Source organism: Arvicola amphibius, chromosome 3 (genome assembly GCF_903992535.2).
Source record: "Arvicola amphibius chromosome 3, mArvAmp1.2, whole genome shotgun sequence".
Classification (NCBI taxonomy): Eukaryota; Metazoa; Chordata; class Mammalia; order Rodentia; family Cricetidae; genus Arvicola; species Arvicola amphibius.
In genome coordinates, this window is record NC_052049.1 from 35,850,623 (window position 1) to 35,869,139 (window position 18,517).

The following is an 18,517-nucleotide window of genomic DNA, read 5'->3' on the forward strand; positions in this document are numbered from 1 at the left end:
AGGGCACAGTGAAGCTGGGGAGGTGTAAGCCCCTCCTTGAGATAGTAGACTGTAAGGAGGAAAAAGAGCCCAAGCTGGTGAAGGGAACGCAGAAGTTGTGCATTTCGTGTTACTTCCCCGCTCTGGAGATCCTTGGGGGGAGAAGATCACTTAATCATTCGGAGCTTTGCTTTCATGGAGCGGTTGGGAGACTCAAAACAAGCAAATAAACACACGAAAGTGATGTTTCTAATTATGTAAGGCTTACACATGGTTAAGTCATTATTATTGGTATTTTCTGAATCATGCTTTCCTTAGGGTGTCACGGCTGGTTTGTGGCAGAGCGGGAACCATGACACGGTCTCTTGCCTTCAAGTCCAGTCCACAGTGAGTGGGGCTCCATTGCCATGGGCTCGGCCTTTGGCACTGCCTGAAAGGCTGGAAGCATCTCTGGAGACAGGAATTTGATCTGTCTCAAGAGTCTTTAAATGCGTCCGTACCCCATGACCCCGTGCATTCGCTTCTGGGAATCTGTTTTAAGGGAAAGTAAATGAGAATGCAGATGAGAACTTGTTTAAGCACACTCTTCTCAGATTTGCTTAAATTAGGTTAAAATTACCTGCAAACAACCTGACTGACTAACAACTGGGACCATTTAAGGAGATTATAAGAATTCATAAGGTAGCACATTACGCATCTATTAAGATTTCTCCTTAAAAAGAGTTTGTAAGGACATCTAAAAAAATGTTCAACGTGGTGTTTAGCCAAAGGAAGAAAGAGATGATCATAAAATTATATATAAAGTATGATCTCAGCCCTGTTTTAAACAGTGTGCGGAGAAATGCTGCAGGGAGATTAGGAAAATGTGAATAGCGCGGGCCTCTGGACAGCAGCACCTTTTGTGTGCCCGTTTAACACGCCACGTGTCTGACCTTGGGCAGAGTTCAGGGGAGTGCTTTTCTTGAAGCTCTCGTATGATGGAAGTGAAGAATCAGCTGGCCAGCAGCCATGGCTACTTTGGAAATAACTTGTTGTTTTATTATTTATTCATTCATTTATATATCAAGACAAGATCCTTCTGTATCCAAGACAAGCCTCAGACGTAGGGGAATCTCGTTATGGCCTTCTGCATGCTAGGATTGCAGGCACCAGCCACCATGTCAAACAAAAGAACTTATTTTATTCTTCTCTCATGACTGGAGAACACACATGCACACACACGCACACAGATAGCTTTTAGACCCTATCTATAATATTTGTGCATTTAGAGTAAGATTACAAATGAAGGCCCACAGAGCATCTGCCCGAATCCTTAGAAGTTCGAAATCATGCCAACCTGGGTGTAAACGGAATATTTCATCTTTACAAATACACCTTCGTCATGGGCTTGATGACTGTCTTCAAATTTGACATTACCCAAGTCCAAAGAAGACCAGCCCTGACCTGTCCTACCCCCATTCTTTTCCCACCCTGAACAGCCACGTCTGCTTTCAGGGACAGTTACATACTTGTGTGGACAGCTTTGTCGGTCACCTGGGCCATGACAGAGGAGCTCACTGCCTCTTGTGGGCTTCGAAGGCATGCTGTGGAGAACTGCTGACCCTCTGGAGGCCAGGTCCCAGGAACTGGTCTGTTCAGGAAGTAGGGCAGGACTGTCCTTATTTCTAGATACTGAGGGCAAGACCTGGAAGGAGCTTGGCTCACTGGGTCCCTGGCCCTGTGGAGAGCGCCCTCCCCCCTCCCACCTGCTGAGTTCAACACAACACATACCATTGAACTCCTGCTAGCTTTTCTTTTTGTATCTTCTTGAACACAATTTGACAGGCTGTTGAGTGTTCCTGACAACAATCTGCTACAAAGACTTTACTGTCAAGTTAACTGACCAAGATCTAGAAGACAATGCGTGGTTTATATGTTCTTTCGTGTAAACCAAATAAAGCAAGTATGCATTTAGCCTGGTATGGTGGAACACATCTGTAATCCTGGCATTCTGAGGCTGAAACAGGAGAATCCTGAGTTTGGGGTTAGCGTGCGCGCGTATATACACACACACACAAGCATATCTTACATTCTGATCAACATGCAGATTGTCTTTTAGGAAAAATCATCCTGGCTGTTCTCAACAGCACCTGTCCTTTCATACCACACAAGCATCCAGTGCCAATGAGCTTTTCCTAAGCGTTGCCCATCTGATAGGCAGGACATGACAGGTGATTTCTCTCTTGTAAACTGACAACTCCCATCTTCTGCCTGTGGCTGTTCCTTTTCTTACTCAGTTGTATAGGGGAAGAGAACTACACTTTTACAAGTATTTTCTGGCTTCTAAGTTTGCCTTTGGACACGGTTAGTAGCATTTTTTATTTTCTTTACTCTTTTGTGTTTTGAGACAGGATCTCCTGTAACCCAGACCCACCTTGAACTTACCACACTGATAAAGATGATCTTTTTTTTTTTTTAACAGAACTTGCCTCAAGTTTATTTGTAAAAACAGCACAAGGTCCTGACCATCTGCAGACACTGTGTAGATATCCACACCAGTCCATCTCTTCACATCGGCAGACTGAGACCTTTTTAGGGGCCTTCACAGGGGCCTGGGCACCTTTGGGAGCCTGAGCTGCAGCTGAGGCCTCTGCCCTGGCTTGAACCTTGGGCTTTGTTTTTTGGCGCCTACGTCCCCTGGCCATGTAGCTTCTAATCCGCTTCCCAAGCTTGGGGTGAGCGATGAAAGCTGAAAGCGAGACAGTGAGTTTGCGGCTGGGGCCCTTTGGCACCTTGGGCTTCACCACCTGGGGCTTCACCAGGGCCTTGACGGCCTCCGCATGTGCGCTCACGGCCTTTGCGTTATTTGCCTGCATCTTCTTCAGGCCTTTCTTGTTGTGCTTCTTGGCAAAGCGCATGTTCCTCAGGAACCTGGGGTCGACCCCCTTGAGAGATTCGTATCTTTGTGACCGGGGTTTCTTGATGCCATTTCTGTGCCATTTCCGGGACTGGTTGTGTGTGGTGTGGGTCTTGGACTTGGCCATGGCTGGACGGTAACCGGCAGCTCCCGAAGCGCCTGCGACCGGAAGAGAGATAAAGATGATCTTAAACTTCTGATCCCCCTGCTTCACCCTCCATGGTCCTACGGGTCTTAGGAGTATGTATCACAAAGTTTGGTCCAGTGGTGCTGGGGATGGAGCTCAGGGATTCTGGTGTACTAGGCATGCCCTCTACCACGGAGCTATATCCCCCATCACGGCAGGATTTTTAAACTACGTTGTTAGCACCCCGGAGGCAGAAACAGAAAGATTGCTGCAAGTCTGAGGCCAACCTGGGCAATATAATGAGTTCAAAACTAGCCATGGCCTCATTGCAAGACTGAATCTTAGAAAACAATAGTGAAATCACATTCTGTTTTGTTTTTTGGGAAAAAAAAAAAAAACAACTTCTGTGTGACTTGCCTATGGGGGTTAATGATGGCTGATGATTAATGAACGTACAGAGCCCAAAGAGTTTGACATAATCAGAAGATAAAAGTTTTGTCAGTGGAGACATTGATGCCAGATTGGAGAGCTGTTGAATTACTGGTAGAGGGGGTGGGGAAATTCTGCTCTTTGTGTGGTGGCTTTGGGGGACCTGTTTCTGCTGGGTGAAAAAGGCAAATTGAGCGATTTTGAGAAGGGAGTTGAGGAAGAGGTGAAGACCAGCCTGGCTGCATACTGCGTGGGGTGTGGTGGTGGTGGTGGTGGTGGTGGGGATCGCGGTGTGGCGGGAAGGAGATGCGGTAGCTGAGGTGAGTTATGGAAATCTGAGGACGGAAGATCATATTTAGGAAGTTGGTTTGTATGGTAGCCAGTTGTTAGAAAAGCTGCAGTCAAAGCTGCACTTGTAACCTGTACTTTGAAGATGAACTCGGATCTATTTTTAGATGCCCAGGCGGGAGACAAACCTCAGAGCAGGTGCTGGCCCATGCGGCCCAAGGCAGCCACTCTGGTTAGGATCTACTATGCAGTAGCTCCAAGGTGACTCCAACACAGAAGCCCCCACACTGGGCAACTTGTTTTCTCTCAGCAGGGGTCAGCCAGTAATTAGTGTCAGTGAGATTGCAGAGAATTGTAGGAAACATCCAGAAATGGGAAGCAGGAGTCTTACTTGCCCAAAAGGGACAGGAAGCAGCCTGTCTCGGGTCTTGCGGCCTCTAGGGTAACTTGCCTCAGAAAGAAGCTAAGGGAGGAAGCTGTAAGAATCAAGAATCAGAATCCACTCGCTCTCCAGTTCACCCCATCAGTAATCTATCTTAAAAACCCCAGTGTCTTTATCTCTCAGCTTTTGGGAGTTAGTTTCTGTTTGTTGTATGTGAAAAGAGCCTGACACTTCTTTGAATTAAAATTCAAAGAAGCCAGAATTCCAGTAAAGGGTTGAGTTCTTAATCACTACAGTCTTTTGGCTCCTGCCAAGAGATTGGGACTTCTCCCAAGAGCCACCCCATACTATTTTGGTTCCTAGAGCACCCTGAATCCTCTTACTGCCCAAGCCTGCACTCTGGGTTCTCTCTTCCTGGAAGAGGCCTCCCTCTGCTCTGGCTCAACATCAGGGCCCTGTCGGGAGCCAGCAGCTTCAGACAGATTCCCCCAGCCCTGGTGCTTGAGCTGGAGGCTTTCTCTGCAGAGCCTATACCTTGCCTACGCGGAGCCCTTTGCAAACCGTGTTCCCATTGCCTGGACGGCTCTCTGAGTCACCGTTATCTATGTAGTGCTGAGGATAACCACAAACGTACGACCGATCCTTCCATTTCCTCTACCTCAGGGTTGAACAGACAGGCGAGTACTACCACACGTAGTTTTTTGCAGTGCTGAGGACAAAACCCAGGGCTTTGTCCATGCTGGGCAAATACACTACCAGCTGAGCCAAATCCCCAGCAACTAAAATGTCTTTGTTAGTGCATATTGATTATACATAATAACAGTTTCCATTATGACATTTTCACATGTCTATAGTGTGTTTTGATCATATTGACCCCTATTACTTTCTCTTCTCTCCTCCCTTCTCCCATGTCCCCACTAGTTCCCACCAGTCTTCATGTCTTCCGTGTGTGTGTGTGTGTGTGTGTGTGAGAGAGAGAGAGAGAGAGAGAGAGAGAGAGAGAGAGAGAGAGAGAGAGAGAGAGGGGGGAGAGGAGAGAGACCAATGGATTTCAGTGGAGTTACTTGCTTTCAGAAACATGGGCACCTTACCAGAGCTTTTGGTATTTTTGAGAAAGAGTCACACGTCTCCCAGGCTGTCTTGAACGCATTGAAGAGTCAAGAATGACCTTGACTCTTGACCTTCCTGCCACCCTTTCCTAAATGCCAGCTTGACAGGCATGCCTAAGGCCTGGTTCCATCATCTTCCTTCCTTCCTTCTTTCTCTCTTTCTTTTTTCTTCTTTCTATTACGTATTCACTACCGTACAAAATAAATTTTTGTTTGTTGGTTTTTAATGACACCATCCATTCCTTTACATGTCCATTCCGGAGCTGGGGATGTAGCTCAGTGGCTGATCACTAGATGCTAGTTCAAGCAAGGCTCTGGGTTTGAGTCCTAGGTCTAAAACAAGCGTGGGGACTGGAGTGTTTCCGTCTGTTTTAGCATGCTTCTCAGGTGGCAGCATCTCTCTTTTCAGGAGATTTGTGTTGCCCTGAAAGAAACTCTCTCAGTTAGCCGGCCCTCCCCATTCCCCTCTCCTCCTAGACTCTGGCAGTCTGTTTTCTGTCTCTCTAAATTTGCCTGCTCTGAACATTTTCAAATAAATGAAGTTTTACAGCCTGTGGCTTGGTGTATCTGGCTTCTTTCACTTGGGCTGTTTCCCAAGGGCCAGCCAGTTGTAGCGTGCACCAATTAGTTCATTCTTTTTTTGTTTTTTGAGTTTCTCTGTGTAGCTTTGGAGCCTGTCCTGGAACTCGCTCTGTAGACCAGGCTGGCCTTGAACTCACAGAGATCTACCTGCCTCTGTCTCCCAAGTGCTGGGATTAAAGCCCACTAATCAGTCAATCATTTGATACCTGAGAGCTCAGAAGGTTGGGCAGAAGAAAATGACCAACTTCTGACCGAATAACTCATGTCACCAAATTTAGCTGTATTTTTAGAAAGTGTTCATACGGATAGACAGAACGGCAGTTACTTTGAAACTGAAAGTCAAATAGCAGTGGCTTTGGCCTAAACCTAAGCCATCCCCTACTGGGGCTCAGACACGTCTAGGCCTGCTCAGGGCACTGGGCTACCAGAAACTATTTTTAAGAGAGACCAATGAGTCTGGGAGAGTACTACTATGTTTAGTGGAAAGAGATGGAAAGAGAAGTGCTTAAGACTTCTGAAAGACACAACATTAGAGTTGTATCACCTCAATTAAATTAATGCCATGGCTCCAGAATAGCCACCTCCATTTGACGGTGCCAAATCAGGGTGGCAGTGATGGTCATGGCCTGTAAGGGTGGTGACTGAGGACACTGGGCACGGCTTTGAAACACCTGCACACAACCTAAAGGCCATAAAGGACTGGGCATCTGGCATCACTGAGGACATGGGTGGTACCCATAGTGGTCCTGAGCTTTGCAGGTGAGATTCTCCCTGGGGAGTCCCAGGTAAGACAGTCTTGGGACAGTAGTTCCCTATGAGGAGAAAGGGCCTGGGAACACATAAACCATGGCTATTGGGAATTAGCAGTGTGCAATATTTTGGCTGGAAAATAGTCTGTTAATGAAATAGGATGAAAAACAACCGAGCAGCTGAGAAAGAAGCCAAACGAATTTGAACCTAATGCCCGAAAACACATTGTTCCTTCTGAGATGAATGGTAGGCCTATAAAACTAATCTTTTTCCATTTCCACAGCGTTCGCTATTGTTGCAGCTGATGCAATGGGGCCGTCTCCCAGCCTTTCCCACCATAGGTGGCTGGCTGGTCTCATAGTTAGGAACTTTCCATTGCTGTAGAGACTGATTTTCCCACAGTTTCCACCCCATGAAGTTTGGGATTATAGACGAAAACAACCAGCACTCAACAGCAGGAAGAGTGAGCAGCGGGTACACTGTGCCATAACCTCACAGTGATGTAAGCGCAACCCTGCAGAGCATCTGGGAGGCCAACCACACCCTGGGGTCCTCAAGCCCCAGGAGGGCGGAAAGGGAAGGCTCCATGAATCCTGCCTTTCTAGCGTCACAAGCATGAGACCACACCTTTATTTCTCTCATATGAGGAAATGTAATACGTTCAGGTCAACTGTCCCTTCTGAGGACTTAATGAGTAAGACGTTTCTCATCCAAGCACACTTTCCAGACCTTTAAAGAAGAAATGATGGGTCTCTTCTGATAAATTCTTAGAACACGGTGAAGCATTCAAAACAACTTGGTGATGGTCTTATAGGCACACACGTGACCTCAAAGAGAATCTTGTTCATTCTAGGGGAAGAGAGATTGAGGCAACATTTTCTTTTCTTTCTTTTTTCCCCCCTTTTTCCTCCCTTTGGTTTTTCAAAACAAGGTTTTTCTGTAGTTTTGAAGCCTGTCCTGGAACTAGCTCATGTAGACCAGGCTGGTCTCGAACTCACAAAGATCCACTTACCTCTGCCTCCTGGGTGCTGGGATTAAAGGTGTGTGTCATCACCGCCTGGCAAGGCAACATTTTCATAATCATAGTTTTTGTTGTTTTTGTTGCTATAACAAAATACTTGAGGTTGGATGCTTTATAAAGATAAGAATTTCTGGTGCTGGCATTGGCTCAGCTCTAGTGAGAGCTTTATGGGGGTAACACAAAACATCCAGGCTGTGAGCAGAGGTAAAACATCACAGGGTCAGACACACTCTTCCTATAACAACTCTGTCTTTGGGGAACTAACCCCACTTCAGTTAGACAACATTCCCGAGGATGAAACCCCATGACCTTTTTGATCTTCCTGTAGATCAAATCTCTTAAAGGCTCCTTTATTTCAACATGGCCACACTGGGAGCCAAATCGCCAATGTATGAACCTTTGGATAATAAATCTTCAAATCATAGCACCTAGATTTGCTAGGTCCTCAAAAATACTTTAAAAATCTTCTAGGTTAGGGGTACTAGGAGGGCACGTAGGTTTGTGGTTCCCTCAAAGAATCAAATGAAAGATCAAAGTTTTCGGTGTGTGTGTGTGTGTGTGTGTGTGTGTGTGTGTGTGTGTGCAGGTGCATGCGCACATGTGTGAGGGTGTGTGGAGCCCAGAGATCAATATTGGGATTCTTTTTTTAATGCTTCTCTATTTTTCAGATGGGGTCACCAATTATGCAGCGAAGGATGGCCTTGAACACCTGATCCCCCTAGTCTCCACCTCCCTAGTACTGGATTATAGTACCGCCAGGCCTGGCTTCCTCCATTTAAACATGCATCTAAGAAAAGAACTAAAGACTAAAGAGATCAAGGAAGTAGGGAGATGGTTCCGTTGGCAGTGTTTGCCACATACAGGCCAGAGGCTCTGAGTTTGGATCCCCAGAACCCGTGCATGAAGCTGGGCTTGGTGGCATGGACCTATAACCATAGCGCTGTGGAGCCAGAAACAGGAGGATCCCTGCGCTCAGGGGCCAGTTGCACGGAATGGGCGAGCTCCAGTTACAGTGAGAGACTGCCTAAAAATATGAGATGAAGCATGATATACAGGAAGACGCATGGTATTAAATGCCGACTTCCACATGTGTGCGCACATACGAGAGAGACAGAGACACAGAGAGAGACAGAGACACAGAGAGAGAGAGACACACACACACACAGAGAGAGAGAGAGAGAGAGAGAGAGAGAGAGAGAGAGAGAGAGAGAGAGAGAGAGAGAGAGAGAGAGAGAGAGAGAGAGAGAGAGAAAGAGAGATTGCGGTTTACAGAGAGGGGAGGCAGAAAGCTTGGGGTCTGTATGAATCCGCTCTGCAAATATTATGGTTTCCCGGGAGGAGCCGTCTCCTGGCCGAATCCTGCCCATTAATCAGAGCCGAGGCAAGCTCAGCCGCTGCTCCCTCTCTCGCAGCAGGAGCTCATCCGCTCCTGAGACTCTTCGCAGGCCTTGGCAACTTGTGGCTGCTTTGTTACTGAGCCACGTGGTAGAAAGGGAGCCGAGCTCAGCCTTGCCGGATCTACCACCCCAGACCCTGGCTGACCTCACTGTACACCCCTGGGTATGCGGGAGAAACTCAGGAGCCAGAGTGGGTCTGCTGACCCGCCGGCCTCTCGGCATCAGGAAGAGGAACTTGGCAGAATGCTTCAGCGCCGTCAACTTGGAAAGCCCGGTCATGTTAAGATTCAGCCCATGGCCTTTGGAAACTGCTTGTCACACGACTGAGTCCAAAACTGACCTTGACAGATTTCATTTTTCATTTTTTGTGCTTAGGCATTTTTAAGACACTGGAGAGAGCGCGTCTAATATTTTCCACCCATCACAATGAAATAAAATCAGGCAAGGAGCAGACACAGGCAGAAATTATTGCAAATGGAGAAGATAAAAAAGATGGGAGTTAGTGACATGTGATCTTGAGGTTTTTTTTTTTTTGATTTATTTTTCAGCACATGTACGCACGCACGCACGCACGCACGCACGCGCGTGAATATGTACCTACCTGCTGAGCCACCTTGCTAGCCCAGCATCTGTGGTCTTGATTTGTCACAACCTGGCAAAGCAATATTTAATCAGCGAAGGCTCTCAGAGCCCAGTGGGGCCCCCACCTCCCTACGAGTCCCACCACTGTCCTGGGGAGCAGGCAGATGAATCAGCTCCTGCTGGCTTCAACCCCATCTGGCCTCTCAATCCTTCAGCCTTTCCCGAGCCTTGAGCCTCTCAGGGCCCCATGTGGCACAATTGGAGTTCTCTGCTTGTCAGTTGGCCTGGAATTTTCATGTTGCTGCCGCACCTGGTCACCAGATGGTGTCATGGACAGAGTGTCCAGGTGGGCTCCAAGCTGCAGGGTCCTCCTGCTGTGGCTGCTTTGCTGCCTGGATTGTTTGCTGTTACCCTGCCCCTCAGTTGCTGTCATACTATTTGTGACCTCTTGGCGCCCACTGTCCACTCACCCACCGCTGGCTCACGGGAGTGCTCCAGCTTATTCTGAGATTCTCAGACAGTCAGCGTGAGAAAGCAGCCTGTTGACAGGCCATACATGTTTTATTTAGATGTGCTGGGTTTTTTTTTTTAAGTATTTTTCTACACACACATACATACATGCACACACATACACAAACATATACATGCACACACACACTCATATACATGCACACACATACACACACATATACATTCGCACATACACCCAGACATATACATGCGTGCGTGCACACACATACATATATACAAAGTCCTTTACAACTGCATTATTTTCAACCCAGGACCGGGTCAGGGATCGTGCATTGCCATTTTATTGTCTTTTGTTGTCTTTAACTTCACTCTAGAACAGCTTTCTGGTTTAGGGGGGAGTGTTCCTTTTTTGACATTGGCTTTTTTTAGGGGGAGGGGAGAGGAGGTGGCAGGGTCTCATTCTGTAGCTCAGGTTGACTGGGGACTCTCAATCCTCCTGCCTCAGTTCCTTAAAGAAGGAGTGACAGTTGGTGACTCCAGCTTGCTCAGCATGAATGTGTATGAGGACCCCAGGGCCAGTTACAGAACACACACGAGGAGAGGTCTGACTGTGCCTCCATGTTAGAGGCCAGGTAAGCACTGGGATGGGCATGTTCTCTTGTGACGGCTTCTTCAGCCGAGCTCACTGTTCAGTGTTTACCTCTGCTCATCATAGCACATCATACCTTGATGGAAGGCAAAGCCCCAGAGGTGGTGGCCAAGAGGTTCCCAGGAGACCCAGCCGAGTTGTCACTCAGACGGCTCAGTCATCTGGATGGGCTGCTAAGGGGGACATTCTCCCTCATCTCCTACTGTCCTGTCTGACGGAGGAAGGGGGTCTCAGACAAACTCGCCTCTAAGACCATGGCCAATCTGGTGAGGCTGAGGCGGACTTTGAAGACAATGAGTGGGACAGGGACCCCACAGAATCAATGTCCTAGTGACTTTGTAGCCCAGTGCCTCCGGGACCTAACCTTCACCCATGGACAGAGTTTGTAAACCCCAGGAGACGCCGCAGGCACAGCCCTCCAGGCAGAAACAGGAAGGATGAGAACAGAGGAGACTGGGAGTCTGACTGGGGTTAGAGATCTGGCAGATATCCATGCTCTGTTCTAACAAGGAAGTCAGGGTCTTCCTGGAGAAGGAAGTGTGGGTATCACGAGTTCAAAAACTAAAGTCAAATCTAAGTTCAGAAGCTGTCATGGACCAGGAGACAGTGGACCAGAAGTTCCTCCCAGGCAGGAAGCCTTTCCTGGACTGGTGTCCTTATGACTAAGCTGTGCTTGGTCCAGGGAACACAGATAATCTTCGCTTTAGAATGAGTAAATGGGACTTGGGATATGGTTCAGGGGACAGAGTGCTGGCCTAGCCTGCCTGGAGTTAGGGGGTGATTCCTAGCGTGTCATAAACCGTGAACAACAGCACACACCTATACTCTCAGCCCTTGAGAAGGAGAGGCAGAAGGATCAAAAGTCCAAGGTCATTCTCAGCTAGTGAATTTGAGGCTAGCCTGGGATACATGAGATCCAATTTATTCGTTATTTTAAAAAAATGAAAAATGAATATGATTCCCCAAATACCAGGTTCAGCACCCTAAGGTCCCCTGTAGTGGAGAGGAACCCATGAGAAGTCAGCATTGAGGGGACAGAGGGTAAGAGACAGTAAAATGTAGCATCTGGAGGTACACAGGACAAGGCTACCTCAGCTGAGGTGTGGGGTTGAACCACAGGAAGCTGTTGCACATATTATAATCAGGCTCAACCCACAAACACCATCAATGTGTTCCACGACACATTAACCAGTTTTCTGCCTGCGGAGACCCTTTGCCCAATCATGCATTTCGTAGTGGGAACAGGGTCACAAGGCTGGCTTTTCCCTCCACTGCCACACAAGGTGGAAAATGAAGGAGAGACGTGGACACACTCAGAGCCAGAAAGCAGCACACACGGATCATTCTCTAACATCATAAAAGCTGGGAAGAGAGTCCAGAGCGGGAATCTCTCCAGACTGTGTGGAAAGGGAGCCAAACACTCCTAATAAAAAAGGCCCAAACATAAAGGTTTGGCACGTCCTTGAGACAAGCACAGTTGGTTAGCGGTGGGGCTTGTGCCCTGCCTGTGCTCAACATCTGGTGTGCTGGGAGCTTCCAGCAGATCTTGCACTGATGGGGTGGCCATGGAAGATTCCTTACTGGCTAGAAGTACCGTGGTTGGAGGCGGGGTGGGGGGTGAGTCAGGTGATTCAGACAAAAAGTATTTTTAAGTTCGGCAAAGTGCAATGGCCTTACCGTCTCCACATTTAGAGATGAATAAAAAAGGCACAAGGAAAGGAAGTGGGCTGTCCTGGGCCCTGGGTTAACTACAGCCCAGCACTGCTTCCTTATATAGGTTTCACGTCCTTAGGTTAGGCTTCTAAAACCCATATTTTGTTTTTTTTTATTTATAGGTGAGTAAACCCCAATTTTTCTAAATTCTCCCTAAAGATGATGCTGGCCACACCATAATTTGTGTGATCACTGGGCCTTCTTATGCCCTTTGCCCTTCCCGTCTGAGCCCTTGAAGAAACCGGGTTACCTCTCCAGGCCATGGACATTTCCCTCCTCCTTGGCCTCCCTGCCTCTTTTCTCCTTTCCTTCCCCCACCTCTCCCTTCCTCCTCCATCCCCTCTATCTCTCTATCCCTTTCGCCTTCTCCTCCAGGTACTCTTCCCCGTCGCCGCCCCCCCCCCCCATCTCCCACCCTCCCGCATCTCCAAGCCCTCCCGATCCCTGTTGGCAGCACAGGCTGGGTTCCAGTTTGTTCCTCGCCTGGCTGGCTGACAGCTGGGAAGCATTCTGCTGCTAATGAACTGGCAGAGAGAGCAAAACACCGCGGCAGCTCTCCTGGACGGGTTTTGTCAGCTACAGCTGGGGAGCATAACACATCATACTTGGGAAAAGAACGCATGTCATTGCTTTAGGGTGTCAGGACCCCCATTTCACTCCGCCATGAATGTTTGTCCCGTTACAGAACTGGTGCAAATGACAAAAAATTAAAGGGAAACTCCACCCTTGTAGCATTTCCTCACTCATTTCCCCCCTGCTCCAGGGCTGCCTGGCAGGACCAAGGAGGGAAAATTCTTGTATTTAGAGCCGAGTGGATGGTGGGGCCAGGTTTGGCAGCTGCAAAGGGCTGAGTAAATCTTGGAACACTGGGGCTGAAAGAGCCCTTAAGGAGCATTAAGGCCAGCTCTCTCTTCTAATAGGAAACCAAAGCCAGGCAGGTTGGCTGGTGTTTAAATCGTGTCTCCCAGTGTTTACATACTGAGGTCCTAAAAGTCCTCAGAATTGAATGTTATTTAGAGATAGGGTCTTCAAGGCAATTAGTTTAAAATTAAAGTCATCAGGGTGGGTCCTCAGCTAAAAATAACTGGGTTCCTGATAGGAAGAGGAGGCTTAAACTCAGAGACCTGCGCACAGGGAGAAACTATAAGAACAGGAAGCCCAGCCACGCACAGCCCTCAGACATAACCGAGTCTGCCTCCCAACTGCTAGCCATTGGCATCAGGACACAACAGTTTCCACCTTGGAAGCCACTCCGTTTGTAGCATTTTGTAAGAGCAATGCTAACAAACAGCTACCCGTGACATCTCACTAAAGTGACTGAGTGCGGGTTGCTCACCCTCTCCCCCCTCCATTGCTCCTTCCAGGTGCCCTGCCTCTAGTCTAGCCATAAGTTATGTGACTGCAGAAGGCCAAGGAGGGACACTTCTCTAAGAATTTGGGGCTCAGCACCTTCATTTCCCAGGCTGGAATCTGCGCGTATAAGCAGAGGCAAGACAATGCTCCTATCCCATTGGCTATTTATTTATTTTTGGTTTTTGAGGCATAGCCTTGGCTGTCCTAGGGCTGACTTTGTAGACCAGGTTGGCCTCAAACTCACAAACATCCACCTGCCTCTGACTCCCCAGTGTTTGGAGGCTTCTCAGATATTTTTTTTTAAAAAAAATTCCAATTTCTAAAATTCCCAATGAATTTGATTTTACAGAGCCCAGGGAAGAAAGAGGCATTCTCTTTTTCTGTGAGTAGCAAGACCGTTTTAGGACTTGGATTAAGATTTTTAAAGTTACCCAGGCCTTTCATTCTTGTTCATTGGTTTAGCTTGAGACAGGATTCCTCGTCCCAGGATGGCTGTGAGCTCCTGCCTTCTGCCTCCATCTGAGTGCAGGGCTTAGGGTTATGTTCCACTAACCTTGCTTAGTGGCTCTTTCCGTGAGAACATTCTCAACTTAGCCCCCTGTATCATCTCTTGTGGTCACAGCTAAGTCCCTTATCGTTACTAATAGGGTCTCTGATTTTTATCAAGTGAAAAGGATTGAATTTCAATTTTATGCAAATAAATGTTCAAGCTAGTTTTCATTGTCATTTTGACACCCTAGTATCATCTGGGAAGAGAATCTTAATGAAGTTTGCCTGTAATGAGGGTTGCCAGATCAGGTTTGCCTGTAAGGGATTATCTTGATTGCTAGTTGATGTTGGACGATTTAGCCCCCTCTAATCAGCACCAATCCCTAGGCTGGGCCCTGAGCTGTCTGAGAGTGAAGAAAGGCAAAAGGCAGCCAGAGAGCAAGCTGGCAGCATGGATGCGTTGGTCTCTCTCTCTCTCTCTCTCTCTCTCTCTCTCTCTCTCTCTCTCTCTCTCTCTCTCTCAACTGGATGCGATGTGGCCTGCTGTCTAACGCTCCTGTGTCTGTGACATCTTTCCTGGAGTTGCTCAGGACAGTTTCCCCTCCTCTAAGTTGCTTTGGGGGGCTATTTTATCACAGCAACAGAATGAGACTAGAACATAAGGCATGGCATTTTTTATATTGGAGGAGCATTCGTTTTGTTTTGTTTGAGACACGGCTTAGAACTCATATTTTGAACAGGCTGGTCTTGTACTGCCTCTGCCTCCTGAGCGCTTGGAATTAGAAGCATGTGCCCCCAGGCCCCGCAGGAGGGACACTTACAAGGGATGGAGTGACATGGGTACTTAGAGACAGCTCTTCCCAACAGGCTGAAATTCTGACTAGAAAGGAACTAAAATTACCAACAAGGACAGCCATTACCACTAAAGCAGCTTCTGCTGCAAAGCCTGGTCTTTCTAAGGCTACTCGGAAGACCAGGGGCATCAGGTGACCTGAGTGGGTTTTTTTTTTTCCTTCTTTAAGCCTCTCAAGGGTAGGCATACCAGATTCTAGGTCTGGCACAAGCCTGAGAAATTTCCAGAGAGATCCTGGTGGACAGGTGAAGAGCAGGGGACAGGGCTTAGCTAGCAGGCTATAAGAAATCTATGTTTCTGTCATCACCAACCAAGGCATGAAGCAACCGGTCCACACTTGATAAGAGTGTCTGGGTCATAGGAGGGGAATGTGGGTGTGCGATGAGCTATTCCCAGAGTTTAGGATTTCATGACCTCAGTCACAAAGAGGGGACACTGAATAGTAGCTGGCAGAGTTTAGCTTTGCTAAATAAAATCGGATTGAAAGCTGGGCATGATGGTGCATGCCATTAATCCCAGCACTCAGGAGGCAGAGGTTGGTTAACTCTGAGTTTGAGGCCAGCCTGGTATACAGAGCAAGTCCCAGGACAACTTGGAATGCACAGAGAAATCCTGTCCCCAAACAAACAAATAACAGAAAAATGTTATTGAAGTAGGAGCTAAGGAAATTACTCAGTTAGCAAAGTGTCTGTCTTGCAAACACAAGGACATGAGTTCGATTCCAGGAACCCATACAGAGGCGGAAGGAAAGCACTAACTCCACAAAGTTGACTGTGGACCTCTACATGCTGTGTAAAGTGGGGACGTGACCACTTCAAGGTATGGCCGAGGAGAAGGTTTTTATTGTAGACATGAAGGAGAGAACAACCAGAGGCATCTGGAAGAGTCCAAAGCAGGGAGAGAAAATAGTGGGCTAAACATGGCCAGTAGACTGAACCCGGCCTTGAGAGGACTGGCAGGGATGGGGGAGGAGGGGTGGAGGTGAGGAGGACTGAAAGACGGGCAGGGTCAAGAAAGAGCCCAGAGAGAGCACGTGGATGAAAGGGCAGGGCTATCCAGGAAAGAGAAGGTGGGAGAAGGGAAGCCATGAGCTGGAGAAGTTTAGGGTAGGGGTGGGGTGAGAGGAGCTGAGAGGAGTCAGGATGCCTGGCTCTGTAACAGGTGCTTGTGATGCTGAGGGATTCTGGTGGCCAGCATGCACTTGGTGTGCTAATAGGCACCACAGTTAGCCATTTGCCCGAGGTTTCTATGGATCCGACACTTGTCTCAGCCCCAACACTGGTAACTCCCTCACGTATATAAAATTAGACCTCTGCCTTGTTCCAAGAAGAGTCTTGTTTCTCTCCAGAGAGACGATGCTTGCTAGCAGTGTTGATTCTCAGAAAGGGTCGCTGTGATGTCCCTCCGTGTGTTAGGCCAGGTCTTTCAGAAATAGAGTCTGAGACAAGGACTGGGGTTCTAGTTGGTTCAACAAAAGAGATCTTGGACTGGGAAGGAGATGTGAGCCGCTGAAGGGGAAGCAGTAAGGAGCAGGTGGTCCCGGGGACAGCTGGGACACTGGGTTCTGCAGAGCACCCTTGGGTCGCATTGCTGGAGTGCTGCTCTGTGGATTCGCCCATCTTCAGTCGAATTCTGTTCCTGAAGGCACCCATCGAGCAACGTCCCTCACCTGCTGTGCACAAGCAATTGCAGAAGCCCTTAGATAACAGCGAGTGCCTGGCAGACCTGGGTGGGGTAACCAGACATCTTCTGCCTCCTTCTGCAGCCTCCCAACCTTTGATCTGAAATTGCTATCCCGAGCTGCTCCTGTAAATATATCTCTTTACCAATGCTCACGTAAGTAACCCTAACTAAACACGTAAGAACACACACATACTATGTGACTTGAAACTTGAAGGGAGACCCGTCAGAAAGAGGAAGGGGAATCAGCAGGATTAGGAGGGGAATAAAAGAAAAAAAAATATATATATATATAAAACATATATATAATATATATATACATATACATATATGTATGAGAACCATAACAAAACACAGTATTATAGATAATTAACATACGCTGATAAAAGCAAAGCAGGGTCTCATTATGAACTTGGAACTACCTTCAAATCCACCATCTTCCTGCTTTAGTCTGCCCCACCACACCTTGTATTTCCCCGTGGGTGGCCAGACCACTGCTAGCTATCTTCTCCTCTAAATACACAGCTGAGGTCACGGACAAAGTGAAAATAGATGTGCTCAAAGCAAGATCTCTGACCATCCCTGTGAAATACTCAGTATCCCACTTCAGCAATGGCAGCCTGACCTCGTGGGTATGCCTACGGTGAGTGCTTGGCGCTGGCTGCCAGGGCACTGTGTTGAGAACTCAGAGGCTCAGGGAAAAGTCACCGTTTCTAGGTTTCAATCTGAAATATCCCCAGGTTCCCGGGGTTGGATGCTGGTCTGTGTATGGAGGTGCTGGTTTGTGAGGTTTTACATCCTCTGAGAGGCGGGGCCTAGCTGAAGGAAGTAGGTCTTTCAGGGCTATCTTTGAGGGACAGATCTCGCCCTTGGCCCTTTCTGTCGGTTTTGTGTTGACGGTGATGGGAACAGCCTCTGCCACAGGCTCCCAACTGCCATGTTCTTCCTGGATCGAGACTTATGAAAGTATGAACTGAAACGAATCTAGGCTCCCCTGGGTTGTCAGGAGTTTGTTTACATGGATGAAAATGAGCACAGCTGACTGGGGCTGTGTCTTAGTCTGTTTCTGCTGCTGTAACACAAAACAAATCCTGGGATTGGGTAGCGTCTAAAGAACCGAGGTTTATTTGAGCTCACACAGTTCTTGCAGCTGAGAAGACTGCGATCAGCAGGCGGCTGCAGCGGGCAGAAGCACAAGGCAGGAAAGACAGAAAGGGAACAGGAGAGCAGGTGGGAGGTGACAGATGACCTGAGCTCAGGTGATGAAGAAACTTGTCTAAAGGCCAGTGAGCCGAAGAGAGCACACTGGAAACTATACAAGCACCAAACCGTAAACACGCGAGGAGAGAAATCTGTGTGTTCGGATTGCTTCCAGGAGTGTGCTTCACGTGTGTGGGTTAGGAAAACAATTACAAATATACGTTTTTGTCTTGCACACGCATGTGCATGTTCATGTGTGCCATTTGTGGGAGTTAAGTCTCTCCTTCCACTGTACTGGTCGCAGGGATCCAGCTTAGATAGGCTTAGATTAGCTTGGCAGAGGGCATCTTTACCCATGAGCCATCCTCCTGGCCCTGCCTATAAAGATGATTTTTATATGCTTCTTAGAGGCTATAGGTAAGGAACACAACAAAAGATACATGCCCAGTGTGTTCCAGTCACGTCACAGGGGAAATTTTATAGGATCTATTGTCAATATGGAAGGTACAAATCGCTATAGGAAAGTTTACATTTAAAGGACTCTTGGAATGTCTCCACCTTGCTAAT

General features: G+C 47.8%; 1 protein-coding gene across 1 annotated transcript; it reads right to left on the reverse strand.

Annotated features, from left to right (window-relative positions):
• Positions 1-350: 350 nt before the first annotated feature.
• Positions 351-3,002, reverse strand: LOC121677118. Its single transcript, XM_042054678.1, has 3 exons — positions 2,485-3,002; positions 1,488-1,724; positions 351-510 (listed from the first exon to the last, which is right to left on the reverse strand). Exons 1-3 carry the CDS (start codon positions 3,000-3,002, stop codon positions 351-353), a joined length of 915 nt encoding a protein of 304 aa, XP_041910612.1.
• Between the last annotated feature and the right edge of the window lie 15,515 nt (positions 3,003-18,517).

Excerpts from the sequence above, each read along its gene's own strand:
- LOC121677118 (XM_042054678.1), bottom strand. The coding sequence starts at position 3,002 with ATGGCCAAGTCCAAGACCCACACCACACACAACCAGTCCCGGAAATGG. Across the intron at positions 1,725-2,484 it reads CTACACAGTGTCTGCAGATG|GTGGGAGGGGGGAGGGCGCT; the intron begins GTCAGGACCTTG and ends TGAACTCAGCAG. Across the intron at positions 511-1,487 it reads CGACAAAGCTGTCCACACAA|ATTCCCAGAAGCGAATGCAC; the intron begins GTATGTAACTGT and ends CCCTTAAAACAG.